The sequence below is a fragment of the Branchiostoma lanceolatum genome, chromosome 4 (genome assembly GCF_035083965.1).
Source record: "Branchiostoma lanceolatum isolate klBraLanc5 chromosome 4, klBraLanc5.hap2, whole genome shotgun sequence".
In the NCBI taxonomy this organism is placed as follows: Eukaryota; Metazoa; Chordata; class Leptocardii; order Amphioxiformes; family Branchiostomatidae; genus Branchiostoma; species Branchiostoma lanceolatum.
Window position 1 is genome coordinate 30,701,845 of NC_089725.1, and position 21,452 is coordinate 30,723,296.

The 21,452-nt window shown below is 46.9% G+C and overlaps 4 protein-coding genes across 4 annotated transcripts; all 4 read left to right on the top strand.

The window, feature by feature from the left end:
• Positions 1 to 716: 716 nt before the first annotated feature.
• LOC136433993 (uncharacterized) lies at positions 717 to 4,524 on the top strand. Its single transcript, XM_066426639.1, has one exon. The coding sequence runs from the start codon at positions 969 to 971 to the stop codon at positions 3,084 to 3,086; it is 2,118 nt and encodes a 705-aa protein (XP_066282736.1). The 5' UTR covers positions 717 to 968; the 3' UTR covers positions 3,087 to 4,524.
• Positions 4,525 to 4,811: 287 nt separating this feature from the next.
• Positions 4,812 to 7,501, top strand: LOC136433994 (uncharacterized). Its single transcript, XM_066426640.1, has one exon. It carries the CDS (start codon positions 4,918 to 4,920, stop codon positions 6,784 to 6,786), a length of 1,869 nt encoding a protein of 622 aa, XP_066282737.1. The 5' UTR covers positions 4,812 to 4,917; the 3' UTR covers positions 6,787 to 7,501.
• Positions 7,502 to 8,327: 826 nt separating this feature from the next.
• On the top strand, positions 8,328 to 20,575 carry LOC136432049 (uncharacterized). The gene is made up of 2 exons (XM_066423068.1): positions 8,328 to 11,398; positions 17,155 to 20,575. Exons 1-2 carry the CDS (start codon positions 8,642 to 8,644, stop codon positions 19,975 to 19,977), a joined length of 5,580 nt encoding a protein of 1,859 aa, XP_066279165.1. The 5' UTR covers positions 8,328 to 8,641; the 3' UTR covers positions 19,978 to 20,575.
• On the top strand, positions 12,735 to 16,061 carry LOC136433992 (uncharacterized). Its single transcript, XM_066426638.1, has one exon. It carries the CDS (start codon positions 12,893 to 12,895, stop codon positions 15,701 to 15,703), a length of 2,811 nt encoding a protein of 936 aa, XP_066282735.1. The 5' UTR covers positions 12,735 to 12,892; the 3' UTR covers positions 15,704 to 16,061.
• Positions 20,576 to 21,452: the final 877 nt, after the last annotated feature.

The window sequence follows — 21,452 nt, forward strand, 5'->3', positions numbered from 1 at the left end:
AGTATGAGAAACATGAACCCAAACCTGGACACTCGATACCCTTTCATCACTGCCGCGGCCCTGTCGCGGAAGAATAGGTTTCTAACCGGAAACAAACCTGTGGAATCCCCCGCCCCCCTCCCGGGTTTATTTTATGCCAGGTCATTCCAAGCATATCCAAACAAACGTAAAATGCGGAAGTTCCTTGTTTGCACTTGTAGTTGGCTAGTGTCCCCGTGTAAGTTCCACGATTTACCACTGTTGGTAACCTCCCTGTGAGTGGACGGCCGCGTCATGGCAGTTCACCTGATACTAACACTTCTGATTAGTGTCTACGTCGTCTTTAGTCGGGCCAGGTTAGCGGAGGGGCGCAGCTTCAACGTTTCCGTGCCTGAAAATGTTACAGTCGGGACAGAAGTTGTCGGTGTGCGACACTGGCCGGCCATACAGAAAGCGGAACTTCCGTGTGTGAAAACGGAGGGAGATCCATACGACAGGTTCCTTCTGACTAACAGTGCACCCTTGTGGTAGCCACCCCCCTGGACTGGTCAGTACAGTCGGAATTCACCATCAAGATTCTCGTCGGGCGTCGACGAGAAGTCATGAGAGTGACGATCCAGGTTTCCGACGTCTCGGGCTATCCTCCCGTGTATAACGAGACGTGTGAAACTCCGACCAACCCAACCGGTAAGGACATTGGAGAATATCTGTTCAAAATTGACGTAAACGTGGAAGCCGAGACGGATACTGGAGACGTGTTTACAGCACAGAAGACATTCAAGAAGCATTCCGACAAACGGACAAGCAGAAACAGGACAGCTTTATTCTACACAGAAAACAGCAATTGTCAACTACAGACGATATGAATTGTACATAACCTGAATGATATAGTTACTGCAGACCAACTGTGGTCCGGGAAGTTCCGTAATGTGTCTTGTCGTGACGACGTCAGCAATTCCGATCTTACTCTCCACCTGTTCTCTTCATGGATGGGTGCTTCGATGATGGGTGAATCGGCTTGGAGGTATGTCAGGGAACGATATACAGGCTCTCAAAAAAATCTCGACTTTATCTTCATGGCAACTTTGACTTTCCCAGCTAAGAGCACAGTTCGTTTTGTCTGCCAATTTCCGCAGTTTAGAAAACCTTTCAGAATAGAGTCCTCAAAATCAAGTTCAAACCCAACAAGACTTGTACACGTGCAGTCGTTAAACTTAGCTATCCATGCGCAAGGCTGTCCTGTTGGAAAGTATGGCTTACTCTGCGATAAAAACTGTATCTGTAAGAACGGCGCCCGCTGTCACGGGTTTAATGGGGCGTGTAAATGTCAACACGGCTGGCAGGGTGTAGCCTGTGACATTCCTAAGCCTGACATTGCAGTATCGACGACACCTAGCGATTCCTGGGCCATCTACATTTCCACCAACGTGACGATTCACTGTCGCGTGTACCACATTGATGTCCAAACTCTGTCGTTTCGATTTCCAAATGCATCTAAGATCACCAGTGAAGGTGTAAATCAATTAGACATCAAGGTTTTCAATGCACAGTTACACGACAATGGTCACTATACGTGTCGGGCCAGAGACAAAGGCGGAAATGTCTTCTATGCAACGGTTGTTTTAAACGTCAACTGTCCACCGAATAGAAAGGGTCAACTCTGTGATGAAGTGTGTGATTGCCTACATGGTGTCAGCTGTGACCGGTGGGCTGGTTGTGTGTGTCCGCCGGGATGGACAGGAACCAAGTGTCAGACACAATGTCCGGAGGGCACGTACGGCAATAATTGTGCCAAGACCTGTGGCTGTCAAAATGGGGCGAGCTGTAGCCCTGACGACGGCAGGTGTAACTGCACGGCCGGCTGGTACGGATCGGAATGCAGCGGACCCTGCCCCAAAAGAAGGTACGGTTGGCGGTGCCGTCAGGTTTGCAGCTGTAAGAATAACGCCACCTGTCACCACGTGGACGGAAGTTGTGCGTGTGTGCCACCGTGGGGAGGGAGGAACTGTGACAAACAGACTACGTCCCTGTTAGAAATCTTTGTTCCCTTGGGCTCAATACTCCTAGTTGTTACTGTAGTACTACTCGTACTTTATAAGACAGGATTTTCATGTAGCATCGTGAAAAACGAAGGCCACGAAGCCGAAGTTTTACGTGAACTGAGGAGAATGGAGCACGACCTAGCGCAGAGTCTACAGCCGGGCTGGCTCAAACGTTGGGAGAAGAAGATCCACCATCTTACTTCTGGTCCGCTGATAGGGGAAGGGATGTTTGGGCTCGTCAGAAGGGCACAACTGCGCACACCGGAGGGAGAGCTCGACGTTGCCGCCAAGACAGTTCGCGTCGAGGACTCCCAGTCCTACCGAGACTTCTACAGAGAAGCAGCCATACTGGTAGCTGTGCACCAGGTACGGAATGGTGATTGCCGTGAGTCCAACATTATTCGTCTTCTGGGGCTCATCACCAAGTCTGCGGAGAAGTATATTCTTCTGGAATATGCGCCGAAAGGCGATCTGCTCGGTTTCTTACGGGGGATAAAGAACGCCCGTCAGGAAGACCTACTTGGAAACCTTCTTGGATACGCAGTCCACATATCACGAGCTCTTCAAGAACTGGAACACTTGAGAATCGCCCATCGCGACGTTGCCGCTCGCAATGTCCTGATCACTGCCGATGACGTGGCCAAGTTGGCTGACTTTGGCCTGGCCAGAGATGTCTATGCCACTACTCAGTACGTACGAACCAACCGCCAAGGCGTTGACGAATTCCTTCCGCTGAAGTGGATGGCGCTAGAGTCAATCGAGACCGGCGAGTACACCTGTCAGAGTGACGTCTGGTCCTTCGGCGTGCTGCTGTGGGAGATCGCCACGCTGGGAAAAGATCCGTGCTACGATGGCAAGATTCAGCTGGACTTTCTTCAGATGGTAGGGATTCTGGAGCGAGGAGTACGTCTCGAGAGGCCGCCGGGATGTCCAGAGGACCTGTACCGACTGATGAGGTCGTGTTGGCGCGACGTTCCAGCTACAAGACCGACTCCAGATGGGATAGAAAAGAGGCTGCTGCAACTGCTCCCACACGACGTCATTGAAATGGAGACTGCACTGTAGACATTCTATATCTGGAAATGTTATATAAACTGTCGGAACGCAGACTGAACATGTGCTACGGTTTTGCCCTTGCAGTCTCCAAATCTGCAAAATAGGCTCCCTCGCTATCTCCAGCTCGAAATCAGACATGCAGCATGCAACTCAGGCAAACTCGGCACTACAAACTGCCAACCGGGACTAAGCGGCACCTATCTAGTCCAGTCCCATCAATGTATTCAAATTGTTAATGCGCTGCAAATTTCCGACTGAATTGTGTTGAAAGACTTGCTGCAACACAGAAGTGTAAAGACCATTTCATGGACAATACTTGGACTTTGTACATTTTATTGTATATTTCAGATATGATGTGTCATACTCCATGATATATTTCTACCTAGATAAGGTAACTTAATGATTGAACTGTGGTTAAATACTTGCTCTAACCCAGAGATGCTTACGGTTGAATTGTGTGTAAAATTTGCTGTAACCCAGAATTGTCTTGGCAGTCATGAACAATACTTTTAATATAATTTGATTCTATCGGATTTTGTTAATAAATCCTTAGTATATTGCTCACAAGATGATTGAAAAAACTCAGTTTTCAATAGGTTCTAAATGAAACGAACTATGACTGCATATGGTGTGTTATATTGATATGTATGTAGCTGTGATCCGTGCATTCTTTAAGTTATATAAGTTTTAGGGAACACTCTTGTAATAGAAAGTTGTGCAGTTGCTCAGCCTCTCTTGCTACAAACAAGCTTTTATTTCATGCTGCTTTTGTACTGTGGAAACAAATCAGTCTACTGGTTCTGCTACTTAAGAAACGCAGTTTATTCGGTAAATTTATGAAGACCGCCCACATACTTATTTCCGAGCTCACGTAAACCTGCATGCACATTTGCTGACATGAAGAAATTTGAACCATGGGAAATGGTTGTTTGTCATGAATGTCCAGTCCTGTCCTGTAACTAAAGAGCATTGTCTCTTTCTTATGCAACGGGGCGGTTTTCTATAAACCAAAGTCACAGATTTACAAATGAACATATTATGGACGTTAAGTGTTACAATTTTCGAAAGGGGGGCTTTTAGGGCAATGTTAGTTAATCACTAGTAAGCAGAATTTTAAGATATATTTTGTACTTTGTAGTTGACCATGACAACGTCAATGAACCTTCCGCCTCCGCTTTTCAGACGTGTTAGTATTTAATGTCATTTCCCAGCAGAGTATGAGAAACATGAACCCAAACCTGGACACTCGATACCCTTTCGTCACCGCGGCCAATGGCGGCCCTGTCGCGGAAGAATAGGTTTGTGACCGTAAACAAGCCTGTGGAATCCATCCCACCGACTTTTTGTTATACATGGTAGTCCAAGCCTACCCAAACAGACGCCGAATGCGGTGTCAAGCGAAATTTCTGACCTTGCCAAATATGTGACTGAGAGGTCAGCTACTACACCTGAGCACGACACTTTTGAGGGGATTCCAGTATACGTGAGAGGAGTGCCCTAAGTGCAAAATATTCGTGGGACGTGGTGATTTTCAACCACATGTCTGACTTTATTCCTAACCATAACTCTAAGTCTAGCCCAAAACCCCTTCCCTGATCCTTACGCTAATCCTACCTAAAAAACTTTCCCTGCCCCCATCGATCTCAGCCCTTACTTTACACGTATACTGGAATCTCCCCAGAAGTGTCGTGTTCAGGTGTAGTTGCTGACCTCTCACATATTTGGCAGCTCAGGGATTTGGCTTTACAGCGGAAGTTCCTTGTTTGCACTTGACGTGTCCCTATATGAGCTCCACGGTTTGCTACTGTCGGTAACTTCCCTGTTAGAGGACGGCCGCGTCATGGCAGTTAAACTGTTACTGACACTTCTGATTAGTGTCTACGTCGTCTTCAGTCGGGCCAGGTTAGCGGAGGGGCGCAGCTTCAACGTTTCCGTGCCTGAAAATGCTGAAGTCGGGACAGAGGTCGACGGTGTGCGACACTGGCTGGCCATGCAGAAACTTCCGTGTGTGAAAACGGAGGGAGATCCGTACGGCAGGTTCCTTCTGACTAACGAGTGCACCCTTGTGGTCGCCAACCCCCTGGACTGGTCAGTGCAGTCGGAATACACCATCAAATTTCACGTCGGGCGTCGTCGAGAAGTTACGAGCGTGGCGATACAGATTACCGACGTCTCGGGCTATCCTCCCGTGTATAACGAGACGTGTGAAACTCCGATCAACCCAACCGGTAAGAACACTAGAGAATATCTGTTCAAAATTGACGTGAACTTTGAAGCCGAGACGGATACTGGAGACGTGTTTGTTGGTAGAAAGACAATAAGCATGCGGCCGAACGACAGGACACCTAATTCTACAATATTCTATACAGAAAACAGCAGTTGTCACTTGGAGGTGTTGTTGTTTTTAACTAACCTGACGTATTTAGTAGCTGCAGAGCAGCTGTGGTTAGGAAAGTTCCGTAACATGGCTTGTCGTTCAGACATTAGCAATTCCGACATTTCCATTAACCTGCTCATGGGTGATTCCATTCCGTGGTACTACAGGCCACTATTTCCAGTCTACATCAACTCTATATTGAAGTCAATTTTTACTTTCCCAGCAAAGAGTACAGTTCGTTTTGTCTGCAAAGTTCCTCAGTTAGGAAAACCAGTCAGAATAACCCCACCCCCAAACCCCACAAGACTTGTACATGTGCAGTCATTGAACATAGAACTCCATCCGCAAGGCTGTCCTGCTGGAAAATACGGCTTACTCTGCGATAAAAACTGTATCTGTAAGAATGGCGCCCGCTGTCATGGGTTCAACGGGGCGTGTAAATGTCAACACGGCTGGCAAGGTGTAGCCTGCGACATTCCTAAACCTGACATTGCATTGACGACGACACTAAGCGATTCTCGGGCCATCTACATGTCATCCAATGTGACGATTTACTGCCGTGTGTACCACATTGATGTCGAAACTCTGTCGTTCCGGTTTCCAAATACATCTGAGATCACAAGTGAAGGAGTAAATCAATTCAACGCAAAGGTTTTCAACGCACAGTTACACGACAAAGGTCACTATACGTGTCAGGCAAGAGACAAAGGCGGAAAGGTCTTCAATGCAACAATTATGTTGAATGTCAACTGTCCACCAAATAGAAAAGGCGAACTCTGTGATGAAGTGTGTGATTGCCTACATGGGGCCAGCTGTGACCGGTGGACTGGTTGTGCGTGTCCGCCGGGATGGACGGGAACCAGGTGTCAGACACAATGTCCGGAGGGCATGTACGGTAAAGGCTGTGCCAAGACCTGCGGCTGTCAAAATGGGGCGAGCTGTAGCCTTGACGACGGCAGGTGTAACTGCACGGCCGGCTGGTACGGATGGAATTGCGACGGAGCCTGTCCAAAAAGCAGGTACGGTTGGCGGTGCCGACAGGTTTGCAGCTGTGAGAACAACGCCACCTGTCACCACGTGGACGGCAGCTGTGCGTGTGCGCCACCGTGGGGAGGGAGGAACTGTGACAAACCTGCCGTCACCCAGGCCACATCGCTGATCGAAATCCTTGTTCCCCTGGGCTCAATACTCCTGGTTGTTATTGTAGTACTAATCGTGCTTTACAAGACAGGATTTGCATGTAGCGTCGTGAAAAACGAAGGCCACGAAGCCGAAAATAGACTGTTGCAACTGCTTCCACATGACGTCATTGAAATGGAGACTGCACTGTAGACATTCTGTATCTGGAAATGACATATAAACTGTCGGTACGCAGACTGAACATGTGCTACGGTTTTGCCCTGGCAGTCATCAAATCAGCAACGTACGCTCCCTGGCTATCTCCAGGTCGAAGTCAGACATACAGCATACAACTTAGGTACATCCGACACTACAAACGGCCAACCGGGACTAAGCGGCACCTATCTAGTCCCTTCTCATCAATTTTTCCAAATTCTGAATGCGCTGTAAATTTCCGACTGAATTGTGTTGAAAGACTTGCTGTAAAACAGAAGTTTAATGATAATGTCATGGACAATACTTGGACTTTGTACTTTTTTCTTGGATATTTCAGATATGATGTATCATACTCCATGATATATTTCTAACTAGATAAGGTAACTTAATGATTGAACTGTGATTAAATACTTGCTGTAACCCAGAAATGCTTACGGTTGAAGTGTGTGTAAAGTTTGCTGTAACCCAGAATTGTCTTGGCAGTCATGAACAATACTTTTTAATGGAATTTAATTCTATCAGATGTTGTTAATAATTCCCCTTAGTATATTGTTCACAAGTTGATGAAAAACTCAGATTTCAATAGGTTCTAAATAAAATGATTTTTTACTGCATGCGATGTGTTATATTTATATGTTTGTAGCTGTAATTCGTGCATTCTTAAAGTTCTATAAGTTTTAGGGAACTCTCTTGTAATAGAAAGTTGTGCAGTTGAGCCTCTCTTGGTACAAACAAGCGGCTAGCTTTTATTTCATGCTACTTTTGAACGGTGGAAACAAATCAGTCTACTACTTTTGCTACTTAAGAAATGCTGTTTATTTGCTAAATTTATGGAGACCGTCACTTACTTATTTTCAAGCTCACGTTAACCTGCATACACATTTGCTGACATGAAGGAAATGAACCATGGGAAATGGTCGATCGTCATGAATGTCCAGTTCTGTAACTATGGAGCTTTGTCTCTTTCCCATGCAATAGAGTGGTTTCTATAAACCAAAGTCACAGATTTACAAATGAACACATCATTACAATTAACTTTAAGTGCTACAAGGTTAGAAAGAGGCGCTTTTAGGGCAATGTTACTTAATCACCAGTAAGCAGAATTTCAAGATATATTTTGTACTTTGTAGTTGACCGTAAGAACGTCAATAAACCTTCCGCCTCCACTTTTCAGCGGTGTTAGTATCCAATGTCATTTTCCCAGTAGATTATGAGAAACATGAACCCAAACCTGGACACTCGATACCCTTTCGTCACTGCCGCGGCCAATGGCGGCCCTGTCGCGGAAGAATAGGTTTGTGACCGTAAACAAGCCTGTGGAATCCATCCCACCGACTTTTTGTTATACATGGTAGTCCAAGCCTATCCAAACAGACGTGAAATTCGGTGTCAAGCGAAATTTCTGACCTTGCCAAATACGTGACCGACAGGTCAGCTACTGCACCTGAGCACGACACTTTTAAGGGGATTCCAGTATACTTGAGAGGAGTGCTCTAAGTGCAAAATATTTGCGGGACGTGGTGAGTTTCAACCACATGTCTAAACCTATTCCTAACCATAACTCTAAATCTAGCCCAAAACCCCTTCCCTAATCCTTACGCTAATCCTACCTAAAATAATTTTCCCTGCCCCCATTGTTCTCAGCCCTTACTCCACACAGGTGCCCCTCTCACGTATACTGGAATCTCCCCAAAAGTGTCGTGTTCAGGTGTAGTAGCTGACCTCTCACATATTTGGCAGCTCAAGGATTTGGCTTTACAGCGGAAGTTCCTTGCTTGCACTTGACGTGTCCCTATATGAGTTCCACGGTTTGCTACTGTCGGTAACTTCCCTGTTAGAGGACGGCCGCGTCATGGCAGTTAAACTGATACTGACACTTCTGATTAGTGTCTACGTCGTCTTCAGTCGGGCCAGGTTAGCGGATGGGCGCAGCTTCAACGTTTCCGTGCCTGAAAATGTTACAGTCGGGACAGAGGTCGACGGTGTGCGACACTGGCTGGTCATGCAGAAACTTCCGTGTGTGAAAACGGAGGGAGATCCGTACGGCAGGTTCCTTCTGACTAACGAGTGCACCCTTGTGGTCGCCAACCCCCTGGACTGGTCAGTACAGTCGGAATACACCATCAAATTTCACGTCGGGTATCGTCGAGAAGTCAGTAGTGTGTCGATACAGGTTACCGACGTCTCGGGCTATCCTCCCGTGTATAACGAGACGTGTGAAACTCCGATCAACCCCACCGGTAAGGACACTAGAGAATATCTGTTCAAAATTGACGTGAACTTTGAAGCCGAGACGGATACTGGAGACGTGTTTGTTGGTAGAAGGACAATAAGCATGCGCCCGAACGACAGGACACCTAATTCTACAATATCCTATACAGAAAACAGCAGTTGTCACTTGAAGGTTTTGTTGTTTTTAACTAACCTGAATGATTTAGCAGCTGCAGAGCAGCTGTGGTTTGGAAAGTTCCGTAACATGGCTTGTCGTTCAGACATTAGCAATTCCGAAATTTCCATTGACCTGCTTATGGGTGATCTAATTCCGTGGTACTACAGGCCACTATTTTCAGGCTACATCAATTCTATATTGAGGTCAACGTTGACATTCCCAGCAAAGAGTACGGTTCATTTTGTCTGCAAATTTCCGCAGTTAGGAAAACCGTTCAGAATAACCCCACCCCCAAACCCCACAAGGCTTGTACATGTGCAGTCATTGAACATAGAACTCCATCCGCAAGGCTGTCCTGCTGGAAAATACGGCTTACTCTGCGATAAAAACTGTATCTGTAAGAATGGCGCCCGCTGTCACGGGTTCAACGGGGCATGTAAATGTCAACACGGCTGGCAAGGTGTAGCCTGCGACATTCCTAAACCTGACATTGCAGTAACGACGACACCTAGCGATTTCTGGGCCATCTACATGTCACCCAACGTGACGATTCACTGCCGTGTGTACCACATTGATGTCCAAACTTTGTCGTTCCGCTTTCCAAATGCATCTGAGATCACGAGTGAAGGAGTAAATCAATTCGACCTAAAGGTTTTCAACGCACAGTTACACGACAATGGTCACTATACGTGTCAGGCAAGAGACAAAGGCGGAAAGGTCTTCAATGCAACAATTGTGTTGAATGTCAACTGTCCACCAAATAGAAAAGGCGAACTCTGTGATGAAGTGTGTGATTGCCTACATGGTGCCAGCTGTGACCGGTGGGCTGGTTGTGTGTGTCCGCCGGGATGGGCGGAAACCAGGTGTCAGACACAATGTCCGGAGGGCATGTACGGTAAAGGCTGCACAAAGACCTGTGGCTGTCAACATGGGGCGAGCTGTAGCCCTGACGACGGCAGGTGTAACTGCACGGCCGGCTGGTACGGATCGGAATGCGGCGGACCCTGTCCCAAAAGCAGGTACGGTTGGCGGTGCCGTCAGGTTTGCAGTTGTGAGAACAAGGCCACCTGTCACCACGTGGACGGCAGCTGCGCGTGTGTGCCACCGTGGGGAGGAAGGAACTGTGACATTCAGACTGCGTCCCTGATAGAAATCCTTGTTCCCTTGAGTTCAATACTCGTAGTTGTTACTGTAGTACTAATCGTACTTTATAAGACAGGATTTGCATGTAGCGTCGTGAAAAATGAAGGCCACGAAGCCGAAGTTTTGCGTGAACTGAGGAGAATGGAGCACGATCTAGCGCAGAGCCTACAGCCGGGCTGGCTCAGACGTTGGGAGAAGAAGATCCACCATCTTACTCCTGGTCCGCTGATAGGGGAAGGGATGTTTGGGCAAGTCAGAAGGGCACAACTGCTCACACCTGAGGGAGAGCTCGACGTGGCCGCCAAGACAGTTCGCGTGGAGGACTCCCAGTCCTACCGAGACTTTTACAGAGAAGCAGCCATACTGGTAGCTGTGCACCAGGTACAGAATGGTGATCGCCGTGAGTCCAACATTATTCGTCTTCTGGGGCTCATCACCAAGTCTGCAGAGAAGTACATTCTTCTGGAATATGCGCCGAAAGGCGATCTGCTCGGTTTCTTACGTGGAATAAAGAATACCCGCCAGGAAGACCTACTTGGAAACCTTCTTGGATACGCAGTCCACATATCACGAGCTCTTCAAAAACTGGAACACTTAAGAATCACCCATCGCGACGTGGCCGCTCGTAATGTCCTGATCACTGCCGATGACGTGGCAAAGTTGGCTGACTTTGGACTGGCCAGAGATGTCTATGCCACTACTCAGTACGTAAAAACCAACCGTCAAGGCGTGGACGAATTTCTTCCGCTGAAGTGGATGGCGCTAGAGTCCATTGAGACGGGCGAGTACACCTGTCAGAGTGACGTCTGGTCCTTCGGCGTGCTGCTGTGGGAGATCGCCACGCTGGGGAAAGACCCGTGCTATGATGGGAGGATTCAGCTGGACTTTCTTCAGATGGTAGGGATTCTGGAGCGAGGAGTACGTCTCGAGAGGCCGCCGGGATGTCCAGAGGACCTGTACCGACTGATGAGGTCGTGTTGGCGCGACGTTCCCGCTACAAGACCGACTCCAGATGGGATAGAAAAGAGACTGCTGCAACTGCTTCCACATGACGTCATTGAAATGGAGACTGCACTGTAGACATTCTATATCTGGAAATGATATATAAACTGTCGGAACGCAGACTGAACATGTTCTACGGTTTTGCTCTTGCAGTCTCCAAATCAGCAAAATAGGCTCCCTCGCTATCTCCAGCTCGAAATCAGACATGCAGCATGCAACTCAGGCACTTCCGGCACTACAAACTGCCAACCGGGACTAAGTGGCACCTATCTAGTCCAGTCCCATCAATGTATTCAAATTGTTAATGCGCTGCAAATTTACGATTGAATTGTGTTGAAAGACTTGCTGCAACACAGAAGTGTAAAGACCATTTCATGGACAATTCTTGGACTTTGTACATTTTATTGGATATTTCAGATATGATGTGTCATACTCCATGATATATTTCTAACTAGATGATGTAACTTAATGATTGAACTGTGGTTATCCACACTTGCTGTAACCCAGAAATACTTACGGTTGAATTGTGTGTAAACTTTGCTGTAACCCAGAATTGTCTTGGCAGTCATGAACAATACTTTTAATATAATTTGATTCTATCGGATGTTGTTCATAAATCTCCTTTGTATATTGCTCACAAGATGATTGAAAAAAACTCAGATTTCAATAGATTCTAAATAAAACGAACTTTGACTGCATATGGTGTGTTATATTTATTGATATGTATGTAGCTGTGATTCGTGCATTCTTAAAGTTATATAAGTTTTAGGGAACTCTCTTGTAATAGAAAGTTGTGCAGTTGCTCAGCCTCTCTTGCTACAAACAAGCTTTTATTTTATGCTGCTTTTGTACTGTGGAAACAAATCAGTCTACTACTTCTGCTACTTAAGAAAAGCAGTTTATTCGGTAAATTTATGAAGACTGTCAACATACTTATTTCCAAGCTCACGTAAAATTGCATGCACATTTGCTGACATGAAGAAATATGAACCATGGGACATGTTTGTTTGTCATGAATGTCCAGTCCTGTCCTGTAACTAAAGAGCATTGTCTCTTTCTTATGCAACGGGGCGGTTTTCTATAAACCATAGTCACAGATTTACAAATGAACGAACATATCATTACAATTAACGTTAAAAGTTTCGAAAGGAGGCGCTTTTAGGGCAATGTTAGTTAATCACTAGTCAGCAGAATTTTAAGATATATTTTGTACTCTGTAGTTGACCGTAAGAACGTCAATAAACCTTCCGCCTCCGCTTTTCAGACGTGTTAGTATTTAATGCCATTTCCCAGCAGAGTATGAGAAACATGAACCCAAACCTGGACACTCGACACCCTTTCATCACTGCCGCGGCCCTGTCGCGGAAGAATAGGTTTCTAACCGGAAACAAACCTGTGGAATCCCCCGCCCCCCTCCGGGGTTTATTTTATGCCAGGTCATTCCAAGCATATCCAAACAAACGTAAAATGCGGAAGTTCCTTGTTTGCACTTGTAGTTCGCTAGTGTCCCTGTGTAAGTTCCACGATTTACCACTGTCGGTAACCTCCCTGTGAGAGAACGGCCGCGTCATGGCAGTTCACCTGATACTAACACTTCTGATTAGTGTCTACGTCGTCTTCAGTCGGGCCAGGTTAGCGGAGGGGCGCAGCTTCAACGTTTCCGTGCCTGAAAATGTTACAGTCGGGACAGAAGTTGTCGGTGTGCGACACTGGCCGGCCATACAGAAAGCGGAACTTCCGTGTGTGAAAACGGAGGGAGATCCGTACGGCAGGTTCCTTCTGACTAAGGAGTGCACCCTTGTGGTAGCCACCCCCCTGGACTGGTCAGTACAGTCGGAATTCACCATCAAGATTCTCGTCGGGCGTCGACGAGAAGTCATGAGTGTGACGATCCAGGTTTCCGACGTCTCGGGCTATCCTCCCGTGTATAACGAGACGTGTGAAACTCCGATCAACCCCACCGGTAAGGACACTGGAGAATGTCTGTTCAAAATTGACGTGAACGTTAAAGCCGAGGCGGATACTGGAGACGTGTTTGCGGCTAGACATACAATAAGCTGGAACGACAGGACAACTAACCCGAAACTATTCTACACAGAAAACAGCAATTGTCAATTGCAGGCGATACGTGTTTTACATCACCTGAATGATATAGTTGCTGCAGACCAACTGTGGTCCGGGAAGTTCCGTAATGTGTCTTGTCGTGACGACGTCAGCAGTTCCGATCTTACTGTCCACCTGTTCTCTTTATGGACGGGTGTTTCGATGATGGGTGAATCGGCTTGGAGGTATGTCAGGGAACGATATACAGGCTCTCAAAATCTCAACTTTATCTTCATGGCAGCTTTGACTTTCCCAGCTAAGAGCACAGTTCGTTTTATCTGCCAATTTCCGCAGTTTAGAACACCTTTCAGAATAGAGTCCTCAAAATCAAGTCCAAATCCAACAAGACTTGTACACGTGCAGTCGTTAAACTTAGCTATCCATGCACAAGGCTGTCCTGTTGGAAAATACGGCTTACTCTGCGATAAAAACTGTATCTGTAAGAACGGCGCTCGCTGCCACGGGTTCAACGGGGCGTGTCGATGTCAACACGGCTGGCAGGGTGTAGCCTGTGACATTCCTAAGCCTGACATTGCAGTATCGACGACACCTAGCGATTCCTGGGCCATCTACATTTCCACCAACGTGACGATTCACTGTCGCGTGTACCACATTGATGTCCAAACTCTGTCGTTTCGGTTTCCAAATGCATCTAAGATCACCAGTGAAGGTGTAAATCAATTAGACATCAAGGTTTTCAATGCACAGTTACACGACAATGGTCACTATTCGTGTCAGGCCAGAGACAAAGGCGGAAATGTATTCTATGCAACGGTTCTTTTAAACGTCAACTGTCCACCGAATAGAAAAGGTCAACTCTGTGATGAAGTGTGCGATTGCCTACATGGTGCCAGCTGTGACCGGTGGGCTGGTTGTGTGTGTCCGCCGGGATGGACAGGAGCCAAGTGTCAGACACAATGTCCGGAGGGCACGTCCGGTAAAGACTGTGCCAAGACCTGTGGCTGCCAAAATGGGGCGAGCTGTAGCCCTGACGACGGCAGGTGTAACTGCACGGCCGGCTGGTACGGATCGGAATGCGGCGGACCCTGTCCCAAAAGCAGGTACGGTTGGCGGTGCCGGCATGTTTGCAGCTGTGAGAACAACGCCACCTGTCACCACGTGGACGGCAGCTGTGCGTGTGTGCCACCGTGGGGAGGGAGGAACTGTGACAAATTTCACGTTATTCAGACTACGTCCCTTATCGAAATCCTGGTTCCCCTGGGCTCAATACTCCTAGTTGTTACTGTTGTACTAATCGTACTTTATAAGACAGGATTTTCATGTAGCGTCGTGAAAAATGAAGGCCACGAAGCCGAAGTTCTGCGTGAACTGAGGAGAATGGAGCACGACCTAGCGCAGAGCCTACAGCCGGGCTGGCTCAGACGTTGGGAGAAGAAGATCCACCATCTTACTCCTGGTCCGCTGATAGGGGAAGGGATGTTTGGGCTCGTCAGAAGGGCACAACTGCGCACACCTCAGGGGGAGCTCGACGTGGCCGCCAAGACAGTTCGCGTGGAGGACTCCCAGTCCTACCGAGACTTTTACAGAGAAGCAGCCATACTGGTAGCTGTGCACCAGGTACAGAATGGTGATCGCCGTGAGTCCAACATTATTCGTCTTCTGGGGCTCATCACCAAGTCTGCGGAGAAGTACATTCTACTGGAATATGCCCCAAAAGGCGATCTGCTTGGTTTCTTACGTGGGATAAAGAACGCCCGTCAGAAAGACCTACTTGGAAACCTTCTTGGATACGCAGTCCACATATCACGAGCTCTTCAAGAACTGGAACACTTGAGAATCGCCCATCGCGACGTGGCCGCTCGCAATGTCCTGATCACTGCCGATGACGTGGCCAAGTTGGCTGACTTTGGACTGGCCAGAGATGTCTATGCCACTACTCAGTACGTACGAACCAACCGTCAAGGCGTTGACGAATTCCTTCCGCTGAAGTGGATGGCGCTGGAGTCCATCGAGACCGGCGAGTACACCTGTCAGAGTGACGTCTGGTCCTTCGGCGTGCTGCTGTGGGAGATCGCCACGCTGGGGAAAGATCCGTGCTATGATGGCAAGATTCAGCTGGACTTTCTTCAGCTGGTTGGAATTCTGAGACAAGGAATACGGATGGAGAGGCCGCCGGGATGTCCAGAGGGCCTGTACCGTCTGATGAGGTCGTGTTGGCGCGACGTCCCAGGTACAAGACCGACTCCAGATGAATTAGAAAAGAGGCTGCTGCAACTGCTCCCACACGACGTCATTGAGATGGAGACTGCACTGTAGACATTCTATATCTGGAAATGATATATAAACTGTTGGAACGCAGACTGAATATGTGCTACGGTTTTGCTCTTGCAGTCTCCAAATCAGCAAAATATACTCCCTGGCTATCTCCAGCTCGAAATCAGACATGTAGCATGCAACTCAGGCACACCCGGCACTACAAACTGCCAACCTTTCTAGTCCAGTCCCATCAATGTATTTATATTCTGATTTCGCTGTAAATTTCCGACGGAAATGTCTTTAAAGATTTGCTGCAACACAGAAGTGTAAAGACCATTTCATGGACAATTCTTGGACTTTGTACATTTTATTGGATATTTCAGATATGATGTGTCATACTCCATGATATATTTCTAACTAGATGATGTAACTTAATGATTGAACTGTGGTTATCCACACTTGCTGTAACCCAGAAATACTTACGGTTGAATTGTGTGTAAACTTTGCTGTAACCCAGAATTGTCTTGGCAGTCATGAACAATACTTTTAATATAATTTGATTCTATCGGATGTTGTTCATAAATCTCCTTTGTATATTGCTCACAAGATGATTGAAAAAAACTCAGATTTCAATAGATTCTAAATAAAACGAACTTTGACTGCATATGGTGTGTTATATTTATTTGTATGTATGTAGCTGTGATTCGTGCATTCTTAAAGTTATATAAGTTTTAGGGAACACTCTTGTAATAGAAAGTTGTGCAGTTGAGCCTCTCTTGCTACAAACAAGCTTCTATTTCATGCTGCATTTGTACGGTGGAAACAAATCAGTCTACTACTTCTGCTACTTAAGAAAAGCAGTTTATTCGGTAAATTTATGAAGACCGCCCACATACTTATTTCCAAGCTCACGTAAAATTGCATGCACATTTGCTGACATGAAGAAATTTGAACAAAGGGAAATGGTTGTTTGTTATGAATGTCCAGTCCTGTCCTGTAACTAAAGAGCATTGTCTCTTTCTTATGCAATGGGTGGTGTCTATAAACCATAGTCACAGATTTACAAATGAACGAACATATCATTACAATTAACGTTAAAAGTTTCGAAAGGAGGCGCTTTTAGGGCAATGTTTGTTAACCACTAGTCAGCAGAATTTTAAGATATATTTTGTACTTTGTAGTTGACCGTAAGAACGTCAATAAACCTTCCGCCTCCGCTTTTCAGACGTGTTAGTATTTAATGTCATTTCCCAGCAGAGTATGAGAAACATGAACCCAAACCTGGACACTCGATACCCTTTCATCACTGCCGCGGCCCTGTCGCGGAAGAATAGGTTTCTAACAAACCTGTGGAATCCCCCGCCCCCCTCCGGGGTTTATTTTATGCCAGGTCATTCCAAGCATATCCAGACAAACGTAAAATGCGGACGTTCCTTGTTTTCACTTGTAGTTCGCTAGTGTCCCTGTGTAAGTTCCACGATTTACCACTGTTGGTAACCTCCCTGTGAGAGAATGGCCGCGTCATGGCAGTTCACCTGATACTAACACTTCTGATTAGTGTCTACGTCGTCTTCAGTCGGGCCAGGTTAGCGGAGGGGCGCAGCTTCAACGTTTCCGTGCCTGAAAATGTTACAGTCGGGACAGAAGTTGTCGGTGTGCGACACTGGCCGGCCATACAGAAAGCGGAACTTCCGTGTGTGAAAACGGAGGGAGATCCGTACGGCAGGTTCCTTCTGACTAAGGAGTGCACCCTTGTGGTAGCCACCCCCCTGGACTGGTCAGTACAGTCGGAATTCACCATCAAGATTCTCGTCGGGCGTCGACGAGAAGTCATGAGTGTGACGATCCAGGTTTCCGACGTCTCGGGCTATCCTCCCGTGTATAACGAGACGTGTGAAACTCTGATCAACCCCACCGGTAAGGACACTGGAGAATATCTGTTCAAAATTGACGTAAACGTGGAAGCCGAGGCGGATACTGGAGACGTGTTTGCGACTAGACATACAATAAGCTGGAACGACAGGACAACTAACCCGAAACCATTCTACACAGAAAACAGCAATTGTCAATTGCAGGCGATACGTGTTTTACATCACCTGAATGATATAGTTGCTGCAGACCAACTGTGGTCCGGGAAGTTCCGTAATGTTTCTTGTCGTGACGACGTCAGCAATTCCGATTTTACTCTCCACCTGTTCTCTTCAATGACGGGTGTTTCGACAGTGATGCGTGAGTCGGCTTGGAGGTATGTCAGGGAACGATATACAGGCTCTCTAAATGTCGAATTTATCTTCATGGCAGCTTTGACTTTCCCAGCTAAGAGCACAGTTCGTTTTATCTGCCAATTTCCGCAGTTTAGAACACCTTTCAGAATAGAGTCCTCAAAATCAAGTCCAAACCCAACAAGACTTGTACACGTGCAGTCGTTAAACTTAGCTATCCATCCGCAAGGCTGTCCTGTTGGAAAATACGGCTTACTCTGCAACAACTGTATCTGTAAGAACGGCGCTCGCTGCCACGGGTTCAATGGGGCGTGTCGATGTCAACACGGCTGGCAGGGTGTAGCCTGTGACATTCCTAAGCCTGACATTGCTGTATCGACGACACCTAGCGATTCCTGGGCCATCTACATTTCCACCAACGTGACGATTCACTGTCGCGTGTACCACATTGATGTCCAAACTCTGTCGTTTCGATTTCCAAATGCATCTAAGATCACCAGTGAAGGTGTAAATCAATTAGACATCAAGGTTTTCAATGCACAGTTACACGACAATGGTCACTATACGTGTCGGGCCAGAGACAAAGGCGGAAATGTCTTCTATGCAACGGTTGTTTTAAACGTCAACTGTCCACCGAATAGAAAAGGTCAACTCTGTGATGAAGTGTGTGATTGCCTACATGGTGTCAGCTGTGACCGGTGGGCTGGTTGTGTGTGTCCGCCGGGATGGACAGGAACCAAGTGTCAGACACAATGTCCGGAGGGCACGTACGGCAATAATTGTGCCAAGACCTGTGGCTGTCAAAATGGGGCGAGCTGTAGCCCTGACGACGGCAGGTGTAACTGCACGGCCGGCTGGTACGGATCGGAATGCAGCGGACCCTGCCCCAAAAGTAGGTACGGTTGGAGGTGCCGACAGGTTTTCAGCTGTGAGAACAACGCCACCTGTCACCACGTGGACGGCAGCTGTGCGTGTGTGCCACCGTGGGGAGGGAGGAACTGTGACAAACTTCACGTTATTCAGACTACTTCCCTAATCGAAATCCTTGTTCCCCTGGGCTCAATACTCCTAGTTGTTATTGTAGTACTAATCGTACTTTATAAGACAGGATTTTCATGTAGCGTCGTGAAAAACGAAGGCCACGAAGCCGAAGTTTTGCGTGAGCTGAAGAGAATGGAGCACGACCTAGCACAGAGCCTACAGCCGGGCTGGCTCAGACGTTGGGAGAAGAAGATCCACCATCTTACTCCTGGTCCCTTGATAGGGGAAGGGATGTTTGGGCTCGTCAGAAGGGCACAGCTGCGCGCACCGGAAGGAGAGCTCGACGTGGCCGCCAAGACAGTTCGCGTGGAGGACTCCCAGTCCTACCGAGACTTCTACAGAGAAGCAGCCATACTGGTAGCTGTGCACCAGGTACAGAATGGTGATCACCGTGAGTCCAACATTATTCGTCTTTTGAGGCTCATCACCAAGTCTGCAGAGAAGTACATTCTTCTGGAATATGCCCCAAAAGGCGATCTGCTCGGTTTCTTACGGGGGATAAAGAACACCCGTCAGGAAAACCTACTTGGAAACCTTCTTGGATACGCAGTCCACATATCACGAGCTCTTCAAGAACTGGAACACTTGAGAATCGCCCATCGCGACGTGGCCGCTCGGAACGTCCTGATCACTGCCGATGACGTGGCCAAGTTGGCTGACTTTGGACTGGCCAGAGATGTCTATGCCACTACTCAGTATGTCCGATGCAACCGTCCAGGCGTGGACGAACTCCTTCCGCTGAAGTGGATGGCGCTGGAGTCCATTGAGACCGGCGAGTACACCTGTCAGAGTGACGTCTGGTCCTTCGGCGTGCTGCTGTGGGAGATCGCCACGCTGGGAAAAGATCCGTGCTATGATGGCAGGATTCAGCTGGACTTTCTTCAGATGGTAGGGATTCTGGAGCGAGGAGTACGTCTCGAGAGGCCGCCGGGATGTCCAGAGGACCTGTACCGACTGATGAGGTCGTGTTGGCGCGACGTCCCAGCGACAAGACCGACTCCAGATGGGATAGAAAAGAGGCTGCTGCAACTGCTTCCACACGACGTCATTGAAATGGAGACTGCACTGTAGACATTCTATATCTGGAAATGATATATAAACTGTCGGAACACAGACTGAATATGTGCTACGGTTTTGCTCTTGCAGTCTCCAAATCAGCAAAATATACTCCCTGGCTATCTCCAGCTCGAAATCAGACATGTAGCATGCAACTCAGGCAGACCCGGCACTACAAACTGCCAAGCGATACCTATCTAGTCCAGTCCCATCAATGTATTCAAATTCTGTTTGCGCTGTAAATTTCCGACGGAAATGTCTTTAAAGATTTGCTGTAACACAGAAGTTTGATGATTAAGTCATGGACAATACTTGGACTTTGTGCTTTTTATTGGATATTTCAGATATGATGTGTCATACTCCATGATATATTTCTAACTAGATGATGTAACTTAATGATTGAACTGTGGTTAAATACTTGCTGTAACCCAGAAATGCTTACGGTTGAATTGTATGTAAAATTTGCTGTAAGCCAGAATTGTTTTGGCAGTCATGAACAATACTTTTAATGTTATTTAATTCTATCGGATGTTGTTAATAAATCTCCTCAGTATATTGCTCACAAGATGATTGAAAAAAACTCAGATTTCAATAGGTTCTAAATAAAACTAACTTTTACTGCATATGGTGTGTTATATTTATTTGTATGTAGCTGTGATTCGTGCATTCTTAAAGTTGTATTAGTAGGAGGGAACACTCTTGTATTCGGCCTCTCTTGCTACAAACAAGCTTTCTTCCATGCTGCTTTTGTACTGTGGAAACACATCAGTCTACACTTCTGCTACTTAAGAAACGCAGTTTATTCGGTAAATTTATGGAGACCGCCCTCATACTTATTTCCAAGCTCACGTAAACCTGCATACACATTTGCTGACATGAAGAAAAATAAACCATGGGAAATGGTTATTTGTCATGAATGTCCAGTCCTGTCCTGTAACTAAAGAGCATTGTCTCTTTCCCATGCAATGGGGTGGTTTCTATAAACCATAGTCATAGATTTACAAACGAACGAACATATCATTACAATTAACGTTAAAAGTTTCGAAAGGAGGCGCTTTTAGGGCAATGTTTGTTAATCACTAGTCAGCAGAATTTTAAGATATATTTTGTACTTTGTAGTTGACCATGACAACGTCAATGAACCTTCCGCCTCCGCTTTTCAGACGTGTTAGTATTTAATGTCATTTCCCAGCAGAGTATGAGAAACATGAACCCAAACCTGGACACTCGATACCCTTTCATCACTGCCCGGCCCTGTCGCGGAAGAATAGGTTTCTAACCGGAAACAAACCTGTGGAATCCCCCGCCCCCCTCCGGGGTTTATTTTATGCCAGGTCATTCCAAGCATATCCAAACAAACGTAAAATGCGGAAGTTCCTTGTTTGCACTTGTAGTTTGCTAGTGTCCCTGTGTAAGTTCCACGATTTACCACTGTTGGTAACCTCCCTGTGAGAGGACGGCCGCGTCATGGCAGTTCACCTGATACTAAC